General features: G+C 37.6%; 1 protein-coding gene across 1 annotated transcript in view; it reads left to right on the top strand.

Moving 5' to 3' along the window:
* The window catches only part of LOC145999346 (uncharacterized), a 34,127-nt gene extending 9,333 nt beyond the window's left edge, over positions 1-24,794 (top strand). Inside the window, exons 2-3 of the mRNA XM_083136287.1 lie at positions 21,643-21,800; positions 24,397-24,794. Coding sequence (XP_082992413.1) covers positions 21,643-21,800; positions 24,397-24,525 — 287 coding nt within the window. The 3' untranslated portion in view covers positions 24,526-24,794. The remainder of the gene's footprint in view (positions 1-21,642; positions 21,801-24,396) is intronic.
* Positions 24,795-25,174: the final 380 nt, after the last annotated feature.

The raw sequence follows: 25,174 nt of genomic DNA, 5'->3' as shown, positions 1-25,174 counted from the left end.
AATCAAGAGGTCCCGGGTTCGATACCCGGTGGAGGCACATAGTGTTCCGGATCCTACTTTAAACTGTAGGTCCAGTCCCGATTACCCTATCTGTGCTAAAGTGGACTTAATATTTCAATTCAACTTCAATAATTTGCCTCGCATAAGTATGTAATAAATATTACCTGTGGGAACTTGCAGTAGCTATGGAGTGTGCTTCATTGGTGCAGGAGTCATTGCTTTTAGATGCATTTAGTTAAAATATTTTTCATTGATGCAATTATGCAATTGAATCGTTCATTTCATAAACACTCTCTATCCACGAACCCGCGCGTTGGAAACACTAACAAAAACTAAAGTTTTTACATAATAATAGGTATCAATTTAAGGAATAAAATTATAATGTTGGACGATAGCATTTTCCGAAACAAATTATTTAATTTTACTACGCAGTATAACTTAAATACAAAGGATAGAAGAATGTCTGTGCTTTCTACTATGCAATTTTAACTTTGCGAAAAATTAGATTGACACGGACATTGTCTGTATACTATAATTGAAGGGCGTTGCTGCAGAGAGGGGAGGTGGGTTTTAGCCCACCCCTCTGCGTATTGGACACAGCCGTCTCACAGCCACTTGCTGCATGGGCTGGACCCTCCGATGTGTCGTGACTGTGATGTTATTTTAAGTATTGAGCATATTCTCGTTGAATGTGACGACTTGGCTTTCCTCAAGGGGTCTTCCAACTGTTTGTCATCTCTGTTGGGACATGACGACTGTGTTTTAGCAAATGTTTTTAGCTTTTTGCGAAGAGCCGGGCTCTTCCACTGTCTGTACGGAATATTTTACTTCATTCTTACGTTTTTAATGTGTTGTGCATGTTTTGTGCAAGTCCCTTTACAGTCTTGCACTTCTAACTTTTCCCAAAGGGCTTTTTAACTCTTTGGTAAGAATTTTAAGGTGCTACTTCCCCGTATATATTGAAGGGTGCAAAATGATTATATGTGTCGAAACACCCAAACATTTTAATTCATTCATTCGGTGGAAAGGAAACAATGGCAGAATGAGAGGGAGATAAAAGGAATGGAGCAAAAAAGAGGAAACGGCAAGAGCAAGAAAGACAGAAGGTGCTGGAGAGGAAGAAACAAAAAGAGAGACAAGCAGTGGAAGACAAAGAAAGAGAAAACAGACAGAAATAAGGGGAGCAAGGGAGATAAAATAAATTAAGAGGAAGAAAGAGAAGGAAGGAAAATACGAAGCAAAGGAATAGAGAGAAAAAGAGAGAAGAGAAAAGAGAAAGAAAAATGGAGAAGCAAAGGAAGAAATAGAGAAGCGGAGTAAGAAAAGATGAAGAACAAAGAGATAAGAAAGAGATAAGAATAAGAAAAAGAAGAGAGGAAGAATTAAATAGAAACAAAGGGAAACAGAGAGATAGAAGGATAAAGAGTAAGAAGCAGCGAAAGAAAAACACAGAGAGAGAGAGAAAGAGAAAGAAAAGAGAAGGGAAGGAGAAACATAAAAATAAAAAGACAGAAAACATAGGAAGAAAGAAAGAAAGGAAGCAGCACTCACCATCGAAACAGAGCCCACCTGAAAATAAATGACTCCGAGACGGATATTATAGTACCTATACTTTAAATCAATGTCATTCCTTTGTTGTAAGTATTTTCTACTTCAAGAATTCTGCTGACATCTGAACGTGACTATTTTAATACTTTTCCATTTTACTTTGTTTTAATCCTTTTGTAAGGGGCAATGCAAAACTATTAGAAGTTACTTTTTAAAAGGAGGGTTGTTGAAGGTCCAGGAAAGCATAAATCCTAATGGGTTTTATTGGGTTCCGTTGCAGGACCAGAACCTTTTTTCTCGCACAATTTAAATTCGGTCCAAGTTGAGTATTGTTTTATTGAAAAAAGGTTCCTGGACCGAATTTAAATTGATCGGGAGAAAAGGTTCCTGGACCGAATCGAAATACTTTACAGACGAAAATGTTCTTAACGGTCCAGAACCCATTTACGTTTACTGATATTCTCTCCTGGACCGGAATTGAATTGATTTAAAATTCCTGGACCTTAACAACCCTGTTTAAAAGTACAAAATTCTTAAAATTCTATTCGATTGTTGCTAACGATGCACACTTTCTCACACACTACAAGAGATCGTGCCCACCCTATACTGCAAACGGCTTTTCCCTAGTAATTCAGGGGTCCTGGATTCAATTCCCGGCGGAGACGCATTGCACAGTCGTTCGGATTCGACTATACTGTAGGTCCCTGTAGTGTAGGTGCCTACCTGAGAATAAATTAGACTGCAAGTAAACTTAGAAGGACAAAGAATTTGTTTTTGGGGGCAAATTCAAACTGGAGTCGATCCAAGCTAAATCTCGGCGCTGGACCCACCTTTCTGGCCCGCTGTTGCCGCGTTTACCTACGAAGAAACTTGCTGCCAAACAGCCAATTAGGCCTACCGCTGACCCACTCTTTGGGCAACAAGCAGCAACCTTAGAATCCTTCCTCTCCGATGCGTCCAGCAGGGAAACAGGATTTTGTCAAAGTAACCGCTCTGCGCTGTGAATGGGCGCCGGGAGTTTGCGTGTCTCTAATATAGGGTGATTCAAAAGTTTCTTGACATTTTAATCAAAAAGCATTTTATTGACAAAATCGACAATACTGCTGAAAAGTACTGTAGAATATAAGACAAACTCAGTACATTTCAATGTGGTGGCCCTGTAAGTTTAGGCATAGCACCCACCTCTCTTGCGTAGACCGGAACACATGCTCCAACATAGCTGGCGTGATCTCCCCTGTCTGCGGCTATTCGCTCTATGATGTTGAGCTTTACTTCGTACACTAGGCTAGACTTAATGAAACCCCAGACAAAAACGTCTAGGGGAGTCAGGTCTGGAGAGCGAGCCGCCCATAAGTCCTGGTGAGCCACGGGCGATCCACCTATCGGTAAAGGTGTCAGCGATGTAGTCCCGAGCGATTCTGGCGAAATGTGGGTGGTGCACCATCTTGCTGGAAAACAACCGTGTCTTTTTCCTCTTTATTCCATCCTGAAACACATTCATTAGCGATGAAAGGAAAATATCAAGAGGATTAGAATCACCTTGTATATCTGCCTCGCGTGAACAGTATCCAATTAGTATAGTTGGCTTATTTCCGAAACACCTCCAGCTGACGGCGCAATTCTGGGTGGTTAGCGATAAGTGCCGAGGTGAGATGGCGCAATCTGCTCGCTTGCTAGCTTCGGGAGTTATTACGATTCGCTCCCAAGCTGCAGGTGCGAAAATGCGACGAATGTTACGAAAATAACCTTACTCTACCTACTGCTTTCGGTCTCATTCCTGGAGACTGGTGGATTTAAAACAAAATATATTTGCAGCAAAAAAAAAAGTGACACTTGAGGCAATTACATAGGTTTACCATGATGCTTACTACCCAAGTCTGTACACACGAATTTGTTGGACTCGGCACGATTTGCAATATTAACGCCCTGACTGATCTATTATTTTCCTGAAGTTTACGGTTATTACAAGCATAAGAAAACAGTTTTTCTTTGTGACGTTTCAGGAGAACACACGCTCCTTTCATCAGACATTTATTTTCATTTTGACTAAAGATACAGTTATAACAACTGATGAGGAAACCACAGGAATATATAATATAAGTTGTTCATGTTCAAAAGATTATGTGGGACAAACAGCAAGGAAAATGGCAATAAGATGGCACGAACACGATTTGGACATTATAAATCTAAACCCAAGAACAGGTTTGTCAACTCATATCATCGAAGAGAAGCATTTGATTAAAAAGAGAAGGGTTTTAAAAAGATTAACGGGAAACACAGAGTTGAATGTCTGGGAAGCTTCGTTCATTGCAGAAGAACACTGGAATAAATTAAATAATGAAAATGGTAACATAGATCCAGTATGGAGTTTTATTTTTCACAAATGGAGTAAGCCACCATCTTTAAAATTTAATGTAACAGAAAACATCAAGAGACTTTGTGAAAACAATGATGAATTTGAATTACCTGATGATATTTGGGATTCATAATTTAAAAAAACACTGGTTTTTTTTTCACAGTTAAGTTGCTATATTACAACAATGTAACATTGACAACATCCATTATATAACAGATTCTTTTTGTTTAAAAAAATACTAGCCATTGTTATAACTGTATCTTTAGTCAAAATGAAAATAAATGTCTGATGAAAGGAGCGTGTGTTCTCCTGAAACGTCACAAAGAAAAACTGTTTTCTTATGCTTGTAATAACCGTAAACTACAGGAAAATAATTCTATAATGCAAGCAATGCGTACATACAATAAAAACTGACTGATCTAATCACAATTCATTCTCATCGCTGCGATTAGCGTAAGGTGTCATTGCGTCTTCTTACTTTCCATTCCAAGTCTGCCAGATTGGGCTAAATGCAACAATGAATATGTACACTGCTGGTCAAAAAGACGGTCACTTGCATTTTTGTGATAGCTCATAAATTCTCATTCGAAAACTAACTAACTCTCTAGCCTTCTTAAACCCGAAGGTTCATGGCTGCAGCAACTCAGGCCTTCCATCTGTCCCTATCTTGAGCAAGATCTATATACTCTTTTCCATCCCTACCGATTTCCTTTAGGCCCATCTCAACGTTGTCCCTCCATCTTCGTCTTGGCCTTCCTACAGGCCTGATTCGAAGGCTAACTAAATTATTGGGAAAATATTCAACAGAAAACAAACCTTGAGGATGTTCTACATACATTATTAAGTTAAATTAGAACAAAAACGAAAGTTACAGAAAACTACCAAACTCAGAGCTTAATTCATAAGTAATTGCAATTCAGATGTCAAATATTAAGGTGACCGCTTTTTTTTTTGTTGTTGTTGTTGTTTTTTGTCTAGAAGTATATAATAACGAGATGGAATTAATGAACATATACTCACCAAGAGACACCCATGCCAGATCGATCCTGGAACTCGTTGGTGAGATTGGTGGTTGGCCACTGAGGTGGCGTAAAGAAACAGGAAAGCGACCTAAAATGAGAAAAAATCTAATCTAATATTAGCTATTCTGTTATGACTAGGGCTCGGAAATTGATGATCGAAAAATAATTTTCGTTCTTAAAATGAAAGCGTGATTGTTTTTTATATATTACAAGAGAATAGTTGATTAATTCCATAAAACCCATTACTTATTTTTTTTAAACTACGGTAGCAAAGGTGATCTTTATTCTTACTTCAAGGTTACATAAAATAAACCACAAAGTTGCCATGGACGCCCGCAGAATTTTTTCAGGGAGGGGCAAGGAAGGTATTTTTTATTTTTTTTTCCAGTGGGGCAAGCAAGGCACATTTTCCGCAATAATAGTGTTATTCCCTCAAAAAACTTTGCTTAAATTTGCATTTATCATGTTCGTGCAATAATTAACATCTATTATTTGGCTGAAATGAAATTATGTGTGTGAAATATATAATTTTTGGTTGACTTTCATTTTCCAGGGGTGGCAAAGCACCCTCCTTGCCCCCCCCCCCCCGCCCCACCTTCCGGACGCTCATGAGAGTTTCTCTGTATAAGTCATTCACCTCCTTTCAGAGTGGGCTTTGCGCTACACAGTAGTCGGGCAGCATCTGGAAATACAGTTGTATTGGTTATATTTTAATTTTTTTAAAGTTGTGACTAATTTTACATTAAAACCACAGATTAAAGCGATCGTACCTAGTGGCTAGCAAGGGAACCTCAAAGTAGGCTTCACAGAAAGCATTTTAAGTCTGCTGGTAAAATAATTACCACAATTAATTACTTAATCCGTTGCCAAACATTTCAGTTAAAAATAAGATTGTGCTTTTCGATTGGCTTATTTTTTATTAATGGCGAACTTGCTAATAATACCACGCCAGGAAATTTTAATATTTATTTATTTATTTATGCTTTGCACTTCTACAGAGGATTGAACCTCCAATTACAGAAGGCGTACACTGTGTTTGATTAATACAATGGAAATTACATGGAAATATACAAACACATATTCATTCATTCACGTACAATACATATAACATACAACATACGTAACACATGAGATATATATACAATTATCTACATACATTTAGGCAAGAGGTTTATACGTAATTCACAAGTATTGCACACTGTAAATGATAACATTTATATTAAACAATCTATATTCTATCGAGTTTCGTTTTCTATAGCACTGAATTTATCATTATTTTATATCTGTCAAATGGAAGTGAAGAACCTACCCATTGGTTGTTTGGAACAAGTATATTGTAACTGTGACACATTCTATTTATTGTTGAGTTTCTATATTTCTGAGTTTTTGAAATTTTAGAAGTTAGAATATTTCTATTACGCAGATTATTTTTTCTTATATTGAATTGTATTTGACCGGGAAAGGAGCTGTTGTCTAAGACACCATTTAATTGTTTTATACAAGTACAACTGTTCTAATATTTTCCTCCTATTACTAAGACTCTTAAAACCAAATATGTCAAGCAGATTATTATAATTCATGTTATTTTGTCGTTAGGAACCTTTTCTGAATTCTTTCTATGCTATTTTCGTACGATCTATACATTCGAGACCAAATAATGGATGCGTATTCCAGTCTACTTCTTACTATGCTGTTATATAGAGTTGTAATGCAATGTATACTCTTAAAATGTCTAGAATTCCTTATAACAAAACCTAATGATATGTAGGCCTTATTTACCATATATGATATGTATTCTTTGAAGGTCAAAGCAGAATCAATGAAAACACAAAGATCTTTGATTAGATTCACCACTGGAAGTAATTTACCACAAATTGAATATGTACACCTCAATGTAGAAGCTCACAAGATGTTCTTCTAGATCTGTCATTCTTTGTTAGATGCACTAGACTGAAAGTTCTTGACTTGATCTGACATTGATAAATAAATTGGCTGACTTACCTAACTAACTAGCAGAGTTCAGAACACTAGGATCTTCCGAGCATATACTAATGCTGTTACGTACCTTTGAGTCTGATAAGGAATTTACCTTTGGTTCTCACGTCGTTAGCAAAAGACTCAGGTAATCATCAGTCATGGTAATCAAAACTTACTGTTTCACTTAACAAGAAGGTTTATGCTTTCTGGGTGCACTTATAAACAATTTACAAACTTAAATACACACACAGGTATGGTTCTAGATATTCCCATATTACAATCATCTTGTCGCTATCCTCTTTAGAGCTTGTTGATAAATCTCTCAGTTTCTTACATGTTGCCAGGTCAATTTGTCCATCTAATACTAGTTGCCTGTGACGTCTTAAATTCTTGCCAAATTAAAAAACGAACAAGCATAATATTTCAATTTCATAACAAAAACTATAATTTAATGTCTAGGGCATTAAAATTTACGGAATGAGCCTAACTTGTTAATGTTCACATTTTCTCCGATAACTCAATTTGTAATTATCTCATGGTAAATTATGCAGGAACATAGTGAAACACAATATGACAACCAGATGTTGCAAGTGGATACCTAGTATACAGGCACGTATCTAGAAATATGTTTCGGTGGGGGTTCGAACCAAGTTTCTCAGGAATAAAAATAATAATAATAATGTTTAAATTAAAATAATTATATTAAATCAAATTAATACTAATTACAATACATACATTAATACTATATTATTATTACGTGAATAAGTGAAAAGACTGTATAAGAATAGAGATATAACAGCGCATATTTATTACGTAGCTTACCTGTAGTTAGTGCCCTGACAATGAAATTAATGTCAAATAGATGAATAATTGAATACTTATCGAATAAAAGAAATGATTTTACATGTAGTTGGAGAAAAGTAAGTTTCTGATTAATATTTTATGCGTATTATTTTGAGAAGTAGTGTACATAAATCTTCTTTGTAATGTCATTCAAAGCCGTATGATCCCAATATAATTCTTACCCTCTAAAAGGTTCAGAGGAAATTAATAACCATCGATTATGCAACAAATACTAATATTTTCATTACTTAATTTTAGTACCTGAACCCCCCTCCTAAATAATAAGTCCATCTGTCCTTCAAAGCCGTATGATCGCAATATAACCCTTGTCTTCCAATAAGTTCAGAGGAAATTATACAACAAAAGCTAAACGAATATATTTTTCATAATTTAATTTCAGTACTTGATTAGTCTTTCGGAGGGGGTTCTGGCCCCTGGATCCCCAAAATACGTTCTTGCTAGTAAATGCTATACCCTGTCCCAGCTAACTGTGGAGCAAGGCCGCGCATAGCGTCAGAGAAGCGAGGGAAATCGAGTAGCCTGTGCGAAGCAGTAGACGCTGCTGGGAAGGCAGTGGCTTTCCCCCACTCCACGCAACTCCGTTCCTCTCACGTGGTCATTGGTGGAGCCGTCTCGCGTCACTACTTGCGCAGAGACTTGTTTTCGTTTACCTGCTCCACAGTTAGGTGGGACGGAGTATAGTTTAAGGTGACATCAGTTATTTTAATTGTCAAGCCCGTCTGTCCGTGCGTGCCAAACAACTAAGGGTCAAAAATCGACATATTTTACTTCTTTTTCTTTATACCAAAACAATCCAACCAATCAGTTAAAATTAGTAACTCGGTTACTAGTTGAACCGAGTAACTGGAACTAACCCACTTTTTTAAAAAAAAGAAAAGATATTTTATTAACACTGCTAACTGCGCACATCGAAAATAATGCAAGTATGTTGTCCTTGCTTCTTTTTTATTCCGATGAAGGAATTTATGTTCAAGATGAAGGATGAATGATCGGCGAAGGCCTCTCTTCGTGTCACAAGGCCACAAATACTTCAGCACCGAGGCCCAGAAGGAAATGTCACAGGGCAAGAGCACTAGGGAATCTACTGGCTACACTGACAATGACGTCATCATCTACACTGTATCTCACCGCACAATCGTCGCAGATTTTACACCAATTTTTTTTTTTTTTCAAAAAATTTTATCTAGTAATAAAAATTCATTTATTACTAGATAAACTGATTTGGTGCCGGATTAGGAAGCAAGTAATACTCGTTAAAATAATTTAAAATTGAATAGACCAAATCAACGTACACGGGGCCTCGCCGATGGCTTAGTGGTAACGTCATCACCTTGTAAACAAGGGGTCCCCGATTCGATATTCGGTGAAGGCACATAATGATTCATTTATTTATTTGTCCAATACAGGACCGAAGTTCCATTTATGTTGAACATAATATACACAAATATAATGTTAATAATACACACAAATGTTAACAATAACGCTAATGTTAATTGAATTGAATTGTTGTTTTAAGTCCATTTTATGCAAAGAAAGGCTAAGTGGGACTGGACCTACAGTTTAAAGTGGAACTCAAACCACTATGTGCCTCCACCGGGTATAGTGTGACGATATATTATAAATACAGCTAGAACTCATTTAGAGTCAAATCCAATAAAGGTGGAACGTTTTACTGAATTTTGCGCCTAATAATATTATATTAATCGAAAAATATGTGCAAATAATGCACTTGGAATAACTCATTAAATGATTCTTGAACTTTGCTTTTGGAGAGTTTTTTGTAAGTTTTATTTTGAGAATGGCGTGTACATAAATGTATTTATTTATTTATTTATTGAACAGGTACATACCTAATTACAGAGCCCATATGAAGGATACATAGTGAATACAATTACATATATTTATGTTATATATAGAGAGAAATTATATATATAAACACACACATACATATAATGTATATATATATATATATATATATATATATATATATATATATATATATATATATACACACATACATAAAATATATTTAAAATTATTTTTTATATATATATACACACTTTATCACATAATTTCATTTGGAAATTATGTGTTGAAGCTTAGGCTATTGTGTTAATAGTGGCTTTACTGAAGGTTCATAAAAAAATGTCAATGGTGTTATTCTTGATTAGCAGTTTTGCACATTCTCCACAATGGAGATTTCTTTTTAATTTCCGATCTAGCCTTCTTTATAAGAAAAACTTCATTCCTGAGTCTAGTTTTCGACGACGGGATTCGAAAATTTATCTGGCAGAGTAGATGTTCAGCATCTACTTCGTTATATAACAACTTCCACAAGAATACTATTTCATGTAACGTTCTTCTATGACACAGCTTCGTAAACCGACTTTCATATATTAGGTTGCAGTAGTGTTCAAATGTGGGCTAAACCTTCTGAAATTTGTATTTTAAAAATTTAAGAAATCTCGATTTGACTCTTTCAATTGCTACACTGTACTTTGCTGTGTATGTATTCCATATAAGAGATGCATATTCGAGTTTGGGTCTTACATATGAATAATACAAAACTTTTAGTGTGTCTATACTCTTGAAATCCCTCCCTATTCTAAGAATAAACCCAAGGTTCTTGAACGCTTCACCAATTATTTGGTCTACGCGTTTATTAAAAGTAAGATTTGAAATGTTCTGTTCCTCGCAATAAAAGGCGTTACATGGAAGTTTATTTTCTCTAACAGGTCAGAACATAGTGAATCTTGTCTTACTAATTTAACTAAGAATATTAGATCTTTATAAACACTTTTGTCTTTCAAGGTATACTGAGACCAGAAGGACTACATAGAGTTACATAATTTCTATTATATTCAATATTTCTTTTAAAACGCAACCACTTCGGATGGACTGTATACTCTGTCCCAGCTAACTGTGGAGCAAGGTAGCGCATATCGTCAGAGAAGCGAGGGAAATAGCGAAGCAGTACACGCTGCTGTGAAGGCAGTCGCTTTCCCCCACTCCACACAATTCCGTTCCTCTCACGTGTTCATTGGTGGAGCCGTCTCGCGTCACTACTTGCGCAGAGACTTGATTTCGTTTGCCTACTCTACAGTTAGCTGGAACAGAGTATAGGTCCACTCGCAATTAGCCTTTCTCTTCACACCGTTAACTTAAAAACACTCAAACTCGACGCATAAAATTACTTCGTGACAGTTTGGCGAACATTTTTCCAGTCTGAAAACATATTAGTTCTTATTTATTTGTGCTATATAGACGAAACATTACACTTGAGAACATTTACTACAATGTAGCGAAGTACGAAGTTGAAATACATAATATTCTGTGTTCGTTGATTCTGCATAGCTGTCATTGGTTTTGTTATCCGACGCTCCTTTGTTAACAATAACGATAGCATTGCCTAAGACAGGTAATTCTGACTGATCATTTTTCCTGATTATAGACCCATAGAATCAATGGCAATTTCCACTGCAACACACTCCTTCAGAAATTCCACTTCCGAGTTCCTACACAGACTGGAAATTCACAACAAATCCCTCTTTACAGGTTTCCACCCATTAAAATGACGTCCCATCAAGCACTGATAATATTTTCCTCTGAGTATGTCTTTCGGTCTTCCATTAAACAAATGCTGTTAAATAATATGATTTTTTATAAATATTTTTGTGTTATTCTTAACTTTTACTCTTTTCATTGTTGACGATTTTAGCGTGCAAATGGCAATTTGTGAAATTATCTCAATAAATAAAATTATTTTATTGATTTAAATCACAGTTTAGTTTGTGATTTTTAAAAAGAAAACATGCTTGTATGTTTCTTATCACACCCTTCCTTTCCGTACTCTGGCACATTCTTTATTAACAAAAGAACATTATTTATAAGAGAAACAGAAGAACATATTAAACACGTTAAAAAGAAATAAATTCAAGTTTTCACTAAAATAGAAAAGTTTACGCTTCATGACAAACAAAATATGTACTTATAATCCAATTGTATGTTTGAAATTTTAACGTCTCTATTCAGATTATCAAGTGCTCATGACAATAAATCATAATTCATCCATTTTCAGTTTAGCTTAACTTTATCACAAAACTAAAACAAAACGGAGCAATAACGTGTCAACTCTAATGTGTTGCGTATCAGAACTTTCCATTTAAAATTTTCACTTCAAAGCACAATGAAAGTGAATTTTTTTATTTATTTATCACAACAAATCTCATGAGGATAAATGTCTCTCTTCAGAATTTTAAAATCGGCTTGTGGCAGAAGACTGCCTAAGTAACTGTAACTTAAATTTTTAAGAAAGAGTCTTACAATGCTAACAACACATATTTTTTACATTCTTTGTAGCTGAATTTAGTTTGTTTGTTTTAAAAAAAAATAACAGTTTGGTAAATTTAATCATGTGCCATGTTTGGTTAGAGCTTAATGCTAGAATTACTCTACTTTTGACACAATCGGTATTGTATACGTACTTCTACACAAAATATTTTCTACTTTTGTTCATGAAAACATAAATGTATTGCGTTTACAGTTTAGCTTACATATTGCATTTACTTGTGTACAAGCTATGAACTTTACCATTCAGTGCATAATTATATTTTGTTTCTGGGCTTTTCCTTTGAAAATGTTATGGAGTATTTAAGAGCACAATAAACGTCATCCAACGATTACGAGACTTTTGTGCTCTCAGTAAAAGTTATTCTCAGATCTACAAATTATTTATGTATATGAATCTGTAAATTATTTTTTTAATCTGAAAGTGATTTAAATCAGTGATTATTTTTAAAAAATCACACTATTTAAATCAACCTAATTTTAATCAAACAGCCTTGCACGCGATAATTATTACAGGTTTAACTGCATCAATTTATGCACTAAAATTGCGACAGTCTTTTGATGAATTTCTGGATCTTATTAATAAGCAGTACATAAATTGCAACATACTTACTTATACATGGTGCATGATTATCCAGAGGCAAACAAAATTAAAAATAATTCAGGCGCCAGCATTTATTATTATTATTGTACAAATACGGTCTACAAAAGCATGAATCGAACTATGATAACGTTACGCATTTGTAAATATTACTTGAAACATGTAATTTATTAATTAGTACATTTTGGATTAAAAGTAATTAATTCTTGCTGCAGAGTGGCCTTATTAAAGGAGGTTCAACTGGTAACAACGTAAATCAGGGTTGTTGAAGGTTCAAAAACCCATAAATTCTAATGGATTCTATTGGGTTCCGCTGTAGGACCGGAATCTTCTTTCTCGCATAATTGAAATTCGGTCCAAGTTGTGTATTGTTTCATTGAAAAAAAGGTTCCTGGACCGAATTGAAATACTTTAACAGATTAAAAAGGTTCTATACGGTCCAGAATCCATTTACGCTTGCTGATTTTCTCTCCTGGACCGGAATTGAATTTATTTAAAACTCCTGGACCTTAAACAACAATGGCATAAATAACTATGCAATAATTCTAATATGTTTATGACAGACTCCACCATATCACTGCAGATTTTAAAATTCGGACAGCAACGGTGCAAAAATATATAATTTAATGATACATTTGATACAGGAAACACATAAACATTAAAAACAATACACTGTACTCGATATTTTATATTATTTATTATTATTAATGGATATTTCCGTACGTGAACTTGATTTTTCTTTTCTCTTTATTTTTAGAGAGAGAGAGATAGAGCATTTACCCGTGTGTGTATGTATTAGTTTTATTAAACCCCCCTCCCCCCCCAAAGAAATTCCGGACCATAACTGCACCCTATTGGTTAATGTATCGCAGTGCGTACACATATGGCGAGTGTTGCGAAACCTTGATCTTGCAAGGAGGCGACGAGAGGATAAATCGCCCAAATGAGACGTTATCTTTTTGCGAGGATCTCGTGTCCTTTTTGGCGAGTGCATCCGGGTCGTATTTCTTGCAGTAGCCGCTTCACGCACTAATTGCGAAGAAGTGCAAAGTGAGTCACGCGGAGGGAGATGGATGGGCGACACGTGCAGGGGGCCTCCGCTCCTCTGCGTCACTCAGGAGGGTAGCTGACGAATGATAGGAGTTGCCTTTTTGCTTCCTTTGACCTAGTGTGCGAATTAACGGGGGGGGGGGGGAGATGACTGGGATTTACCCCCGACAAAAAATATCTTTATCCCTGCCAGGGATGCGTTTCCCCCTCCTCAAAGAAAATAGAACTGAAAAGCATATAATATATGCTTAACTATGTAAGAAACACAATTTGAAAATCATTCGTGACTATTATTGACCCAGTCATCAAAGAATTTCCTGTCGAAAAGTATGTAGAATTGCTCATTAAAGGACACCATTCTGCAACTGAACTATTCACAGAGCTGAAACAACAGAAGGCTGTTTTCCACTTGAAGTCTCATAATACGAGTATGGTGCTGATATTTTACATGTACGAGGGTAGAGTTAAAAGTTTTGAGCCTCACATGGAAGGAGTGAGCTAGGTAGTTAAAATTTTGGAGGATGCAAGGCTTGAGTTTTAGGACACTCAGTGCGAACTATTATGAAATTCACATGTTTTCTTCTATTCTTTTGTCAGGTTGAAAATGAATGAAGTGTCAGAGAAGAGAGTTCCCGACGGGGCCGTGATTCGGTACCTCTGTCGGCAAGGCCTCACTGCACAGGCTGCTTTGGTAGAGTGTGGCTTCACCACACTTTCGCATCCAACGTATTCCCCCGACCTGTCTTGTCAGATTTTCATCTTGTCCCTGTTATGAAGACTTCGAGGACGTCACTTTCACACGGACGAAGGCGGTCATCCAGTGGTGCGAGACTCGGAACAAATCATTCTACCAGAGGACTGTAAACAAATTGCGGCACAGACAAAGGCGTCTCGTGAACGCATGCAGTGAATGCTGCGCATGCGTCAATTGTGGGAAAAAAGACAGCTTGCTCTGCGACGACATTCATGAGCGTTTCTATATTCTAATGTCTTCATATAGGAGAAGTATTTATTTTACACGAAAGCGCTGAACTAAGCTTATATTACATTTCTTGGATCTGAAGTGAAAGAAAGTAATAATTATTTTCCCACAATTGATGCATGCGTCAGTTCAGATGCAAGAAATGTAATATAAGCTTAGTTCAGCGCTTTCGAGTAAAATAAATACTTATCTTATGTGAAGACATTAGAATGTAGAAATGTTCATGAATGTCGTCACAGAGCAAGCTGTCCTTTTTCCCACAATTGACGCATGCGCAGCATGTACCGCATGCGTTCACGAGACGCCTCTGGGCACAGAATACATAAGTGCATTGATCTGGGGGTGATTATAGAGATTGTGATTATGTAGAGAAATCATAATGTGAAACTGTAGCTCAAACACCCCTTCCTTGTGAGGCTCAAAACTTTTCACTCTCCCCTCGTATAAAGCGTTCACAATAAACATCAAGTTTGAACTTGGCAATTGAAATTTGGTGAAGTTTTCGGTGTTACTATTTCGATAGCACCTTTTGTGTATGAGTTTAGATTTTCTAAGAATCTAAATGTATGTACCGTACCGTTTCAAAATTACTTTTAAATGTTATCATATGTTTTACTTAACTAGGTTATTACCAATGTTCAAAGCTAATTACAACCACCAGACAATTGTTTATATTACTGACTGATAGCATATACAAATTTGCAATAAATTTGACTCAAGGGGGCTCGACCAATGAACACGTACTAACTTTCTCCCCTTTGCTACCGTTATGCGCCGCCTTGTTTGCTTCAAGGGTTCGTGTGACCCTCCGCCATGATGCGAAATCACTGAACACTGGTGGCGGGTAGAGAGAACTTAATCTGCACGCGTGCATATATACACAAATTATATTTATTTGACATACATATTTATAATGTTATTCAATATAAAATGCATTACTATAAAACACATAGAAAGAAATTAATTTGCATCGTTTATATGATTTTCGTATATCAGATATTTATAAAGTAGCAAAGGAATTCATTTACTAACTGGTTACAGATGTCAAGAAATGACAAAATAGTTGGAATAATTTCATTATTGTAATATAATTAAGCCTTGTTTCCATATTAAAAACACTAAGTTGATGACCAAGGCAGTTTATTAAGATAAAAAACACTTAACAGGTAACGTTTCAACCCTGTATCAGGGTCTTCCTCAGACAAAGAGGAGTTCTTCGTCTGAGGAAGACCCTGATACAGAGTTGAAACGTTACCTGTTAAGTGTTTTTTATCTTAATAAACTGCCTTGGTCAGCAACTTAGTGTTTTTAATTTCATTATGTGCAAGTTTTTGTTCAGTTTTTGCTTTCTATTAATGTAAATCAATTAGATTTGATAATCATATTTATCGTGCATTATTGTTTTACTTTTATTGTGAGTATATTGTTATTGGCGTGGATGTCTTAATAATCTCTTGAGAGAGAGAGAGAGAGAAAGAGAGAGAGAGAGAGAGAGAGAGAGAGAGAGCATGCAACTGTCACAACCACACTAATGGGTATGCTTTCGATATTACGCTTAGTAAAGTTTATTTGAAGTCAAAACTAATTGCTTATCTTTTGTTACTACAAAAAAAACCTCTCCCCCGGAATTTTTTTGTGGATGGGATTTTTGAGGGTAAGATTGTTGGTGGGGTTTCTCACCCTGACCCTCCCGACGTAAAAGGCAAAAATAGAATTCCAAATTGGTTCTTTGGTTGCGTGGGCTCTGGTGAAGATGCGAGAATCGAACGTTGGTTCTCGCACTGGAGAACGGACGACTAACCGCTGACTCTTGAGTTAAATAGCCCACAGCGAGCAGATGGGAGCCACCAGCACGCGCACGTACACAGAGGAAAAAGGCTTCTCCCTTCGCTGATTCACCCGTCAAGCAGGGCGCCTGACCCGGATAGAAGTCAACTGCTCGTAAATCTGGAACGACATGTGCTCCTCACTTGTTTTTTTGCGAAGTTCTCTGCGCTGCCGACAGACAGCGCGACTGTCCTTTTGCTTCCGTAACGACTGTGATTCACCCGAAACATATGGAGACGAACTGAAGAAACAATAACACCATGTTTTTTGTTTGAGATGCACGAGCGTGGAAAGTTTATTTCCTGATAGCTTTTTAGGGTATACAATGGCGGCTATGCTGGCTGCCCCCCCTCCGGCTGAAACTGGAAAGGTTCAGACCCACGGAAGTGGAGTTTCACAACATTTATCTGTAGTTTCCAGTACGTAAGTCACGCTCCATGATTTTAAATGTAAGAGCTGTAACGAGAATTTAACGCAAACTCAAGGACAACATTTACATTCAAGAACAAATGAATAATTAATATGAATAGCTACGTATTACGTTTGATTGATTGAATCGGGTTATTTTACTTCGCTTTTCTGCCACTTTTGGCTAATCTCTAAGATGGATGAGAACGAGTGATCATCTGATGGAATTCATGAAGGGACACTCACAAAGATCCCTTGCATCTATACTCTGTCCCAGCTATCTCTGGAGTGGGCTGCTGCCAAGAATGCCATCCCCCTCTGCTCCACGCAATCCTGTTCCCTCTCACGTGTTCATTGGTGAAGCCGTCTCGCATTACTACTTGCGCAAGGACTTGCTTTTGTTCACCGGCTCCAGAGATAGATGGGACAGAGTGTAGTGCGCTGTGGTAACTAGGGATGGCCAGATCCGGATCCTAGCGGATCCGAAATCCGGATCCTAAAATTTTTCGGATCCGGATCCGCGGATCCGGAAATTTCAGATCCGGATCCAGAACTTTCGGATCCGGATCCAGAACTTTCGGATCCGGATCCAGAACTTTCGGATCCGGATCCAGAATTTTCGGATCCGGATCCGGATCCGTTTTGCCATCCCACATGCGCTTCTTTGGAAAGTAAGAATGTGCTTATAACATATTGTTACCTGCTAATATACATATATATATAATATACATGCATATATATATATATATATATATATATATATATATATATATATATATATATATATATAGTGCGCGATTTGTAATTAATTAATACACTTACAAGGGAGGTCTAAGTCTCCCCCTACGATTTCATGAAACTTGCAGGGCCCAAATGAAGAAATGCGTGTTTTTTTGTTTCGGCAAAAAAATTGTTCTAGGGGGCAACCACCTCTCAAATGTCAAGATGAGGACAAATTGAAGTGAGGATCTGACCCCTGTGTTCCCCTCCGATTTCCATGAAACGTGGCAGGTGTATAGTAAGGAAGGTCAGATCCGGATCCTAGCGGATCCGAAAGCCAGATCCAGAACTTTTTTATTTTAATTTGTAGAACTGTAACTGTAGAACAATTGTATAATTTTTGTATAACATTTCTATCTTCTTATATGTGTTAAAGGTTTCATCCTAGAATGGAATGTCTCACATTTATGTGTGTTTTCATCCCCCCCCCCCTCTCAAATGTCGAGATGAGGAGAAATTGAAGTGGGGATCTGACCCCGAAACCACGTAAATATGGCATAGGAAAAAACAGGGGGCATAGGGCCCCCTCTATACACCTGCCAAATTTCATGAGAATCGGAGGGGGACACAGGGGTCAGATAATCCTCACGTCAATTTGTCCTCATCTTGACATTTGAGGGGATTTTGCCCCCTAAAACAGTTTTTAGCTGAAACAAAAAAACACGAAAATCTTCCTTTGGGCCCCTCTATACACCAGCCACGTTTCATGGAAATCGTAGGGGAACACAGGGGTCTGATCCCCACTTCAATTTGTCCTCATCTTGACAATTGACTGGGTTTCACCATGTAAAACCGTTTTTTAGCTGAAACAAAAAAAAAACACGTATTTCGTCCTTTGGGCCCCTCTATACACCTGCCAAGTTTCATGGAAATCGGAGGGGGACACATATGTCAAATGCCCACTTAAATTTGTCCTCATATTGACATTTGAGGGGGGGGTTGCCCTCTAAAACAGTTTTTTAGCCGAAACAAAAAAAACACGTATTTCTTCCTTTTGGGCTCGTTTATACACACACCTGCCAAGTATCATGGAAATCGGAGGGGGACACAGGGGTCAGATCCTCACTTCAATTTGTCCTCATCTTGACATTTGAGGGGGTTTTGCTCCCTAAAACTGTTTTTAGCTGAAACAAAAAAAAACACGTATTTCTTCCATTGGGCCCCACAATACATCTGCCAAGTATCATGGATATCGGAGGGGGACACAGGGGTCAGATCCTCACTTCAATTTGTCTTCATCTTAACATTTGATGTGGTTTTGCCCCCTAAAACCGTTTTTTAGCTGAAACAAAAAAACACGTAATTCTTCCTTTGGGCCCCACCTGCCAAGTTTCATGGAAATCGAAAGGGGATACTTAGATAACCTCCCTTGTAATTATTTAACACTGCATATATTATAATGTTTTATTTTAATTTGTAGAACTGTAACTGTAGAAAAATTGTATAATTTTTGTATAACATTTCTGTCTTGTTATATGTGTTAAAGGTTTCATCCTGGAATGGAATGTCTCACATTTATGTGTGTTTTCATTTCCAATACATTCGAATGAATACATATTCGTTTCAATGGCATTTACAAAATCACCTCTAACATTATATGTTAAACAAGTAAGATTATTTTTTGCACGAGTGTGTTAGCCGATGCGTAGCAAAGTATTTTAGGAACAACACTTGAAAAAAATTATTTTAGGACTAACGAAAAATTTCTTTGTAATCGAAGATCATAATAGCTTTTAAGGTGTGGTAATATTATAATGGGATTGAGATACGAAACTCTCGGATCCGGATCCAGATCCGAATCTCTCGTACCCGGATCCGGATCCGAAATCTTCGGATCCGGAACTCTCGGATCCGGATCCAGATCAGGAACTTTCGGATCCGGATCCAGATCCGAAACTTTCGGATCCAGATTAGGGATGGCCAGATCCGGATCCTACCGGATCCGAAATCCGGATCCGGTTGGTTCCGGATCCTGAGGATCCGGATCCTAAAATTTTTCGGATCCGGATCCGGAATTTTCAGATCCGGATCCAGAACTTTCGGATCCGGATCAGGTACTTTTGGATCCGGATCCGTTTTGCCATCCCACATGCGCTTCTTTGAAAAGTAAGAATGTGCTTATAACATATTGTTACCTGCTAATATACATATATATATAACATACATACACACACATATATATAGTGTGTGTGCGCGCGTGCGCGATTTGTAATTAATTAATACACTTACAAGGGAGGTCTAAGTCTCCCCCTCCGATTTCCATGAAACTTGCAGGGCCCTAATGAAGAAATACGTGTTTTTTTTGTTTCTGCAAAAAAATTGTTCTAGGGGGCAACCACCTCTCAAATGTCAAGATGAGGACAAATTGAAGTGGGGATCTGACCCCTGTGTTCCCCTCCGATTTCCATGAAATGTGGCAGGTATATAGTAGGGATGGCCAGATCCGGATGCTAGCGCATCCGAAATCCAGATCCAGAACTTTTTTATTTTAATTTGTAGAACTGTAACTGTAGAACAATTGTATAATTTTTGTATAACATTTCTATCTTGTTATATGTGTTAAAGGTTTCATCCTGGAATGGAATGTCTCACATTTATGTGTATTTTCATTCCCCCCCCCCTCTCAAATGTGAAGATGAGGAGAAATTGAAGTGGGGATCTGACCCCGAAATCACGTAAATATGGCATAGGAAGAAACAGGGGGCATACGGCCTCTCTACACACCTGTCAAATTTCATGAGAATCGGGGTCAGATGATCCTCACGTCAATTTGTCCTCATCTTGACATTTGAGGGGATTTTGCCCCCTAAAACAGTTTTTTAGCCGAAACAAAAAAGACACGTATTTCTTCATTTGGGCCCCTCTATACACTTGCCAAGTTTCATGAAAATCGGAGGGGGACATAGGGGTCAGATCCTTACTTCATTTTGTCCTCATCTTGTCATTTGAGGGGATTTTGCCCCCTAAAACAGTTTTTAGCTGAAACAAAAAAACACGTAATTCTTCCTTTGGACCCTCTATACACCTGCCACGTTTCATGGAAATCGGAGGGGAACACAGGGGCAGATCCCCACTTCAATTTGTCCTCATCTTGACATTTGAGAAGAGATTGCCCCCTAGAACAAATTTTTGCCGAAACAAAAAAACACGTATTTCTTCATTTGGGCCCGTTTATACACTTGTAGGACTAACGAAAAATTTCTTTGTAATCGAAGATCATAATACCTTTTAAGGTGTGGTAATATTATAATGGGATTGAGATACGAAACTCTCGGATCCGGATCCAGATCCGGAACTGTCGGATCCAGATCCGGAAATCTCGGATCCGGATCCAGATCCGAAACTTTCAGACCCGGATCCAGATCCGTAACTTTTAGATCCGGATCCGGATCCGAATGGATCCGGATTTTTCGGATCCGGATCCGTTTGGCCATCCCTAATCCAGATCCGTAACTTTCGGATCCGGATCCGTTTGGCCATCCCTAGTGGTAACCACCCGCAACGGAGGTCGGCTTGATATTAATCTGTGTCCATGGGTTTACATGTTAAAAAATTCCAACGAGAATTTAATGAATTGAAGAAAAGATATCATTTCCAGATTCTCTTTATACAGCTTGCCACATATGATGGCTGATGGCCGCTCAGACATACAGGGCAATGACTTTGGGAGAATTCTCAGCGGTCATGCCTTTGATACAATACAATGGGTGCGGATCGGTTGTCAGAGTCATGCGACTCTCTATTGTTTACAGCACAGACGAGTTCATCGGCCATCGTATGTGACGAGCTGTATAGTAACGAGATAACATAGAACTCTATATTTTCTTCACTTGTTGCTTTAGCTTATCGTCGTGACGTTCTTCGTTGTTTTCTATTCCAGAGTTGAAGCTGGAGGCAAGCAACAAACCCCGAAAGGAACGGACGGCGTTCACCAAGCACCAGATACGAGAGTTAGAGAACGAGTTCGCCCACTCCAACTACCTGACGAGGCTCAGGAGGTACGAGATAGCCGTGTCCCTTGACCTCACGGAGAGACAGGTAAGTGTTGTTTGCAAAATAATGTATTTGTTCTTGGGCAGTTGCTTCATTTCATTCACCATAGCTCTTGCCTACTCTTACGGTGGGAGTCCTACATGCTGGCAAGGGAAGTGGGGAGCGGGGAAGCGACCAATCCAGCGCGATAAGAAACGCAGCAGCCTGTAGAACGAGGTGCGCGTAGTACTTATTCCCGGCACGTCGTATCTCTCGGCGCCACCGCTGTTGGTCTGCGACGTATTCCCCACTCCCCACTTCCCTTACCAACATGAGGGTCGCTCGCCGTAAGAGCTACAGCCAATCGCCACGACGAAGCAGTGTTGCCAAAACTTGATATCATAATTTCCCTCTTCAGGTTGAAAATTCCCTTTTTGCTCCAACTTTCCCTCAGTCCATGGAAAAATATAAACGCGCGATCACAAAACTTCGACAACAATAGTTGTATTTTTGCTTTTGTCTCTTGTTTATGACTACCCTATGCACAGAACTAAACCTACAATTTGAAGTATGAATCGAACAACCATGTGCCTCCACTGGGTACCGGACCTAGGACACATTGATTACCACTGCGCTATCGGGGAAGTCCAAATATTATCATAGGTATTATTGTTGTTTGGTCCATGGAGAGACATCTTGGAATTGATTGAAATAATGAAAAAATTGAAGGAAAACGAAAAATTATAACTATTGGTACTAAATTGCACACTTGGTAAAAACTACACATGAAAATTTCCATGACGAAAACCAATATTAGATTTGCACCAACTGTGTTACTACGATGATTTTAAAAGTGAGATAATGGAAAGGGAATTTATTGTTCACAAGTAGATCTAAATTTTGAATTTTGACTTATTTTTAAGGGAAAATGAGCAGACGAAGAAATTGGAAAATGTCTCCCACTTAAAAGGGGTACGAGTCTATATTTTCATTCTACGAGTATTATGAAATTTTAGCATTTTCAACAAATTTCCAGTTTTCTTTGGACCGAAAGTTTACCTGAACTCCCCTGGCCCAAGGGAAATCTCTCTTCACGTGGCAACAATGCGTGGGGACGAAGGATAATTACATGAAATTGAGCTTACAAAGGAATACCCATGCCAAGACGGGACTCTGAGCCGGAACCCCACATAACAGGATCGTGAGTCGATTGTAGCGCCGCTACGTGACGGGGACGAGTTGCAGTTCCGATTCTGTTAAAACGGACGAGAGTGTTAGGAATAAATGAAAAGTGACTTCTTGGTTGTGAATTAATCTTCACGTTTAATTTGTGTTCCATGTAGTCGAATGCCCCCTATTGGGAACTTCGAAAATTTCCCGTTTCGAAAGCCATATAATGCATAAGAAAGTGTTTAAAACAGACATGTTTAAAACATCGTGCTTTGAACGTATAATCAAATCCCTGCTATTATTACAAGTGTTTAAAACACTTTTAGAATTGAATAGTTTTGTTATGCATTTAACGCGTATTAGTGAATTTTGTTGCGTTAACAATGTAATATTTCGGAAAACAAAGCAGCATGAGAATAGAGTGGGACCTGGCAACTGTGAATTAGTTGAACCTTCTCGAACAGCTTACATGTAAGATTTACAAGTATCATAAGAAGGTATTTTGAGAAGCTTGCCAAGTGTTTACTTTATAACTAGAAGCACAGTCATTCCTTGGATGGTTAACAAATTCCTTATTAATCATTGTTTTCAGGAAATAAGTCTTCTTGATTTATTAAAAGTTTTATTTGCTTAAAGCGTTATTTGGTTCTTGATTAAAACACTGTTTAAATCATTTAAAACAACTTGAAACCACACAAAGAGTTGTGTTTGTTTCTTATTAACCCTATCTTACCAGTGCCGTACGAGAAACTTACTTACCTGAGGGGGAAGGGGGGCTCACAAGCCAACATTTTTTTATCACTAAAATTCAAGAAACAATATTTTTCTATTGAATCACTGTTTCCTTTGTTGTGATATATGTACAGTTATTAATTAATTATAATAATTGCAAGAATTGCCATCATTAATATAAAAATAATAACCAATTATTCCATGAGTGTCACACATATTTTATCATTCGCTAAAACTCACAAAAATCATAATATTGTTTTATTAATGGTTTATTTTTGTTTACAGAAGCGTAGTTGTTAATTAATTATAACAATTACAAATATTACCATCATTACCAACCAATTACACACTGTCGATGGCATGAGTGTCTAGAATAACTCACATTCAAAGATGGCGCCTGCTAGGCCAAGTGCATTTAGCCTACTATTAACATTACATTTATGTTCTTATGGACAAGAGTAATACAGAATATTCAGAACACCCTAGGTAACAATGTAATTTATTTTTTAATTTATTTAGAAATTTTCAAAGTAGCAAAATCGAAAAATACAGGCGGTGGGCCTGACAGCCCCTTGGGGTTAAGCTAGGGTTAAGAAACACAAATCTTGCCAACACTGTTCAGTTTTTAATCAGCTTAGTTTCTTTAATGTCTTAACATTTGACTGTAATTGATGCTTTTGGACACACATATGTACATTACAGTTCAGCAGGAAGTAACGGGAAAGTTCTGATGTCCATTTCTTTTCATTTTATTTTGCAGGTGAAAGTCTGGTTTCAGAACAGACGAATGAAGTGGAAACGGACGAAAGGAGGGAATGCAACAGCAAAAGAGAAGAAGCAGGAACAGAACGAGGAAGAAAAGGATTTCCCAACAACCAGTCCGCTTTGAAACAGCAACAGTCACTAACTGAAAAACAGTGGGACTTTCCGAGTGCTCGCATTTCAAGCGATTCAAATCCTAAGAGACAGGTCACGACTTGCCTTATTTCTCAAGCAAACAGCAAAACGATTACAAGCGATTCCAGTTGTTTCTTGAAGACTGTTGTGGTGTTATGTTTTGAGCTAATATGCGTGGAACAGAGAAACGAGAGAATACTTCCAATTTTCCTTATTTCTTGTGTGACTCTCTTGAAGTTTATGAAGAACAGAGTGTGTGATGCAAGACTGAACACAATGTTGTGCGTGCGTGTGTGTGTTATTAGGCATGAAGCCATAACAATTGTTTACTGTAGATAGCAAAACACAAAGGGATGAAATAAATTAATGATGTATGCATGCAAAAAATAAAATAAAAATATATTTGAGAAAAAGGGTAGTTGCCTTCCTGCAACAGCCTAATATTTTACCAAAAAGCGCTGAACGTGATGCGAAGTCAAAATGTTAATTCTCTTTGTGTGTTACCTTACTGGTAATCTGACACTTCTGGTAAAATCCAGAACGATAAGTCCTTCGCAAGTGATTTTGAGCCGGTCATGAGCAAACAAATGTATGATTTGAGACTTTGAGTTTGAGTTCTCGTTTGAAGTTCACTTGTATGC

Source organism: Lepisma saccharinum, chromosome 15 (assembly GCF_977018435.1).
Source record: "Lepisma saccharinum chromosome 15, izLepSacc3.1, whole genome shotgun sequence".
Taxonomy (NCBI): domain Eukaryota; kingdom Metazoa; phylum Arthropoda; class Insecta; order Zygentoma; family Lepismatidae; genus Lepisma; species Lepisma saccharinum.
Note: the sequence above shows the minus strand (reverse complement) of the source record. Positions and strands in the feature narration are given on the sequence as shown.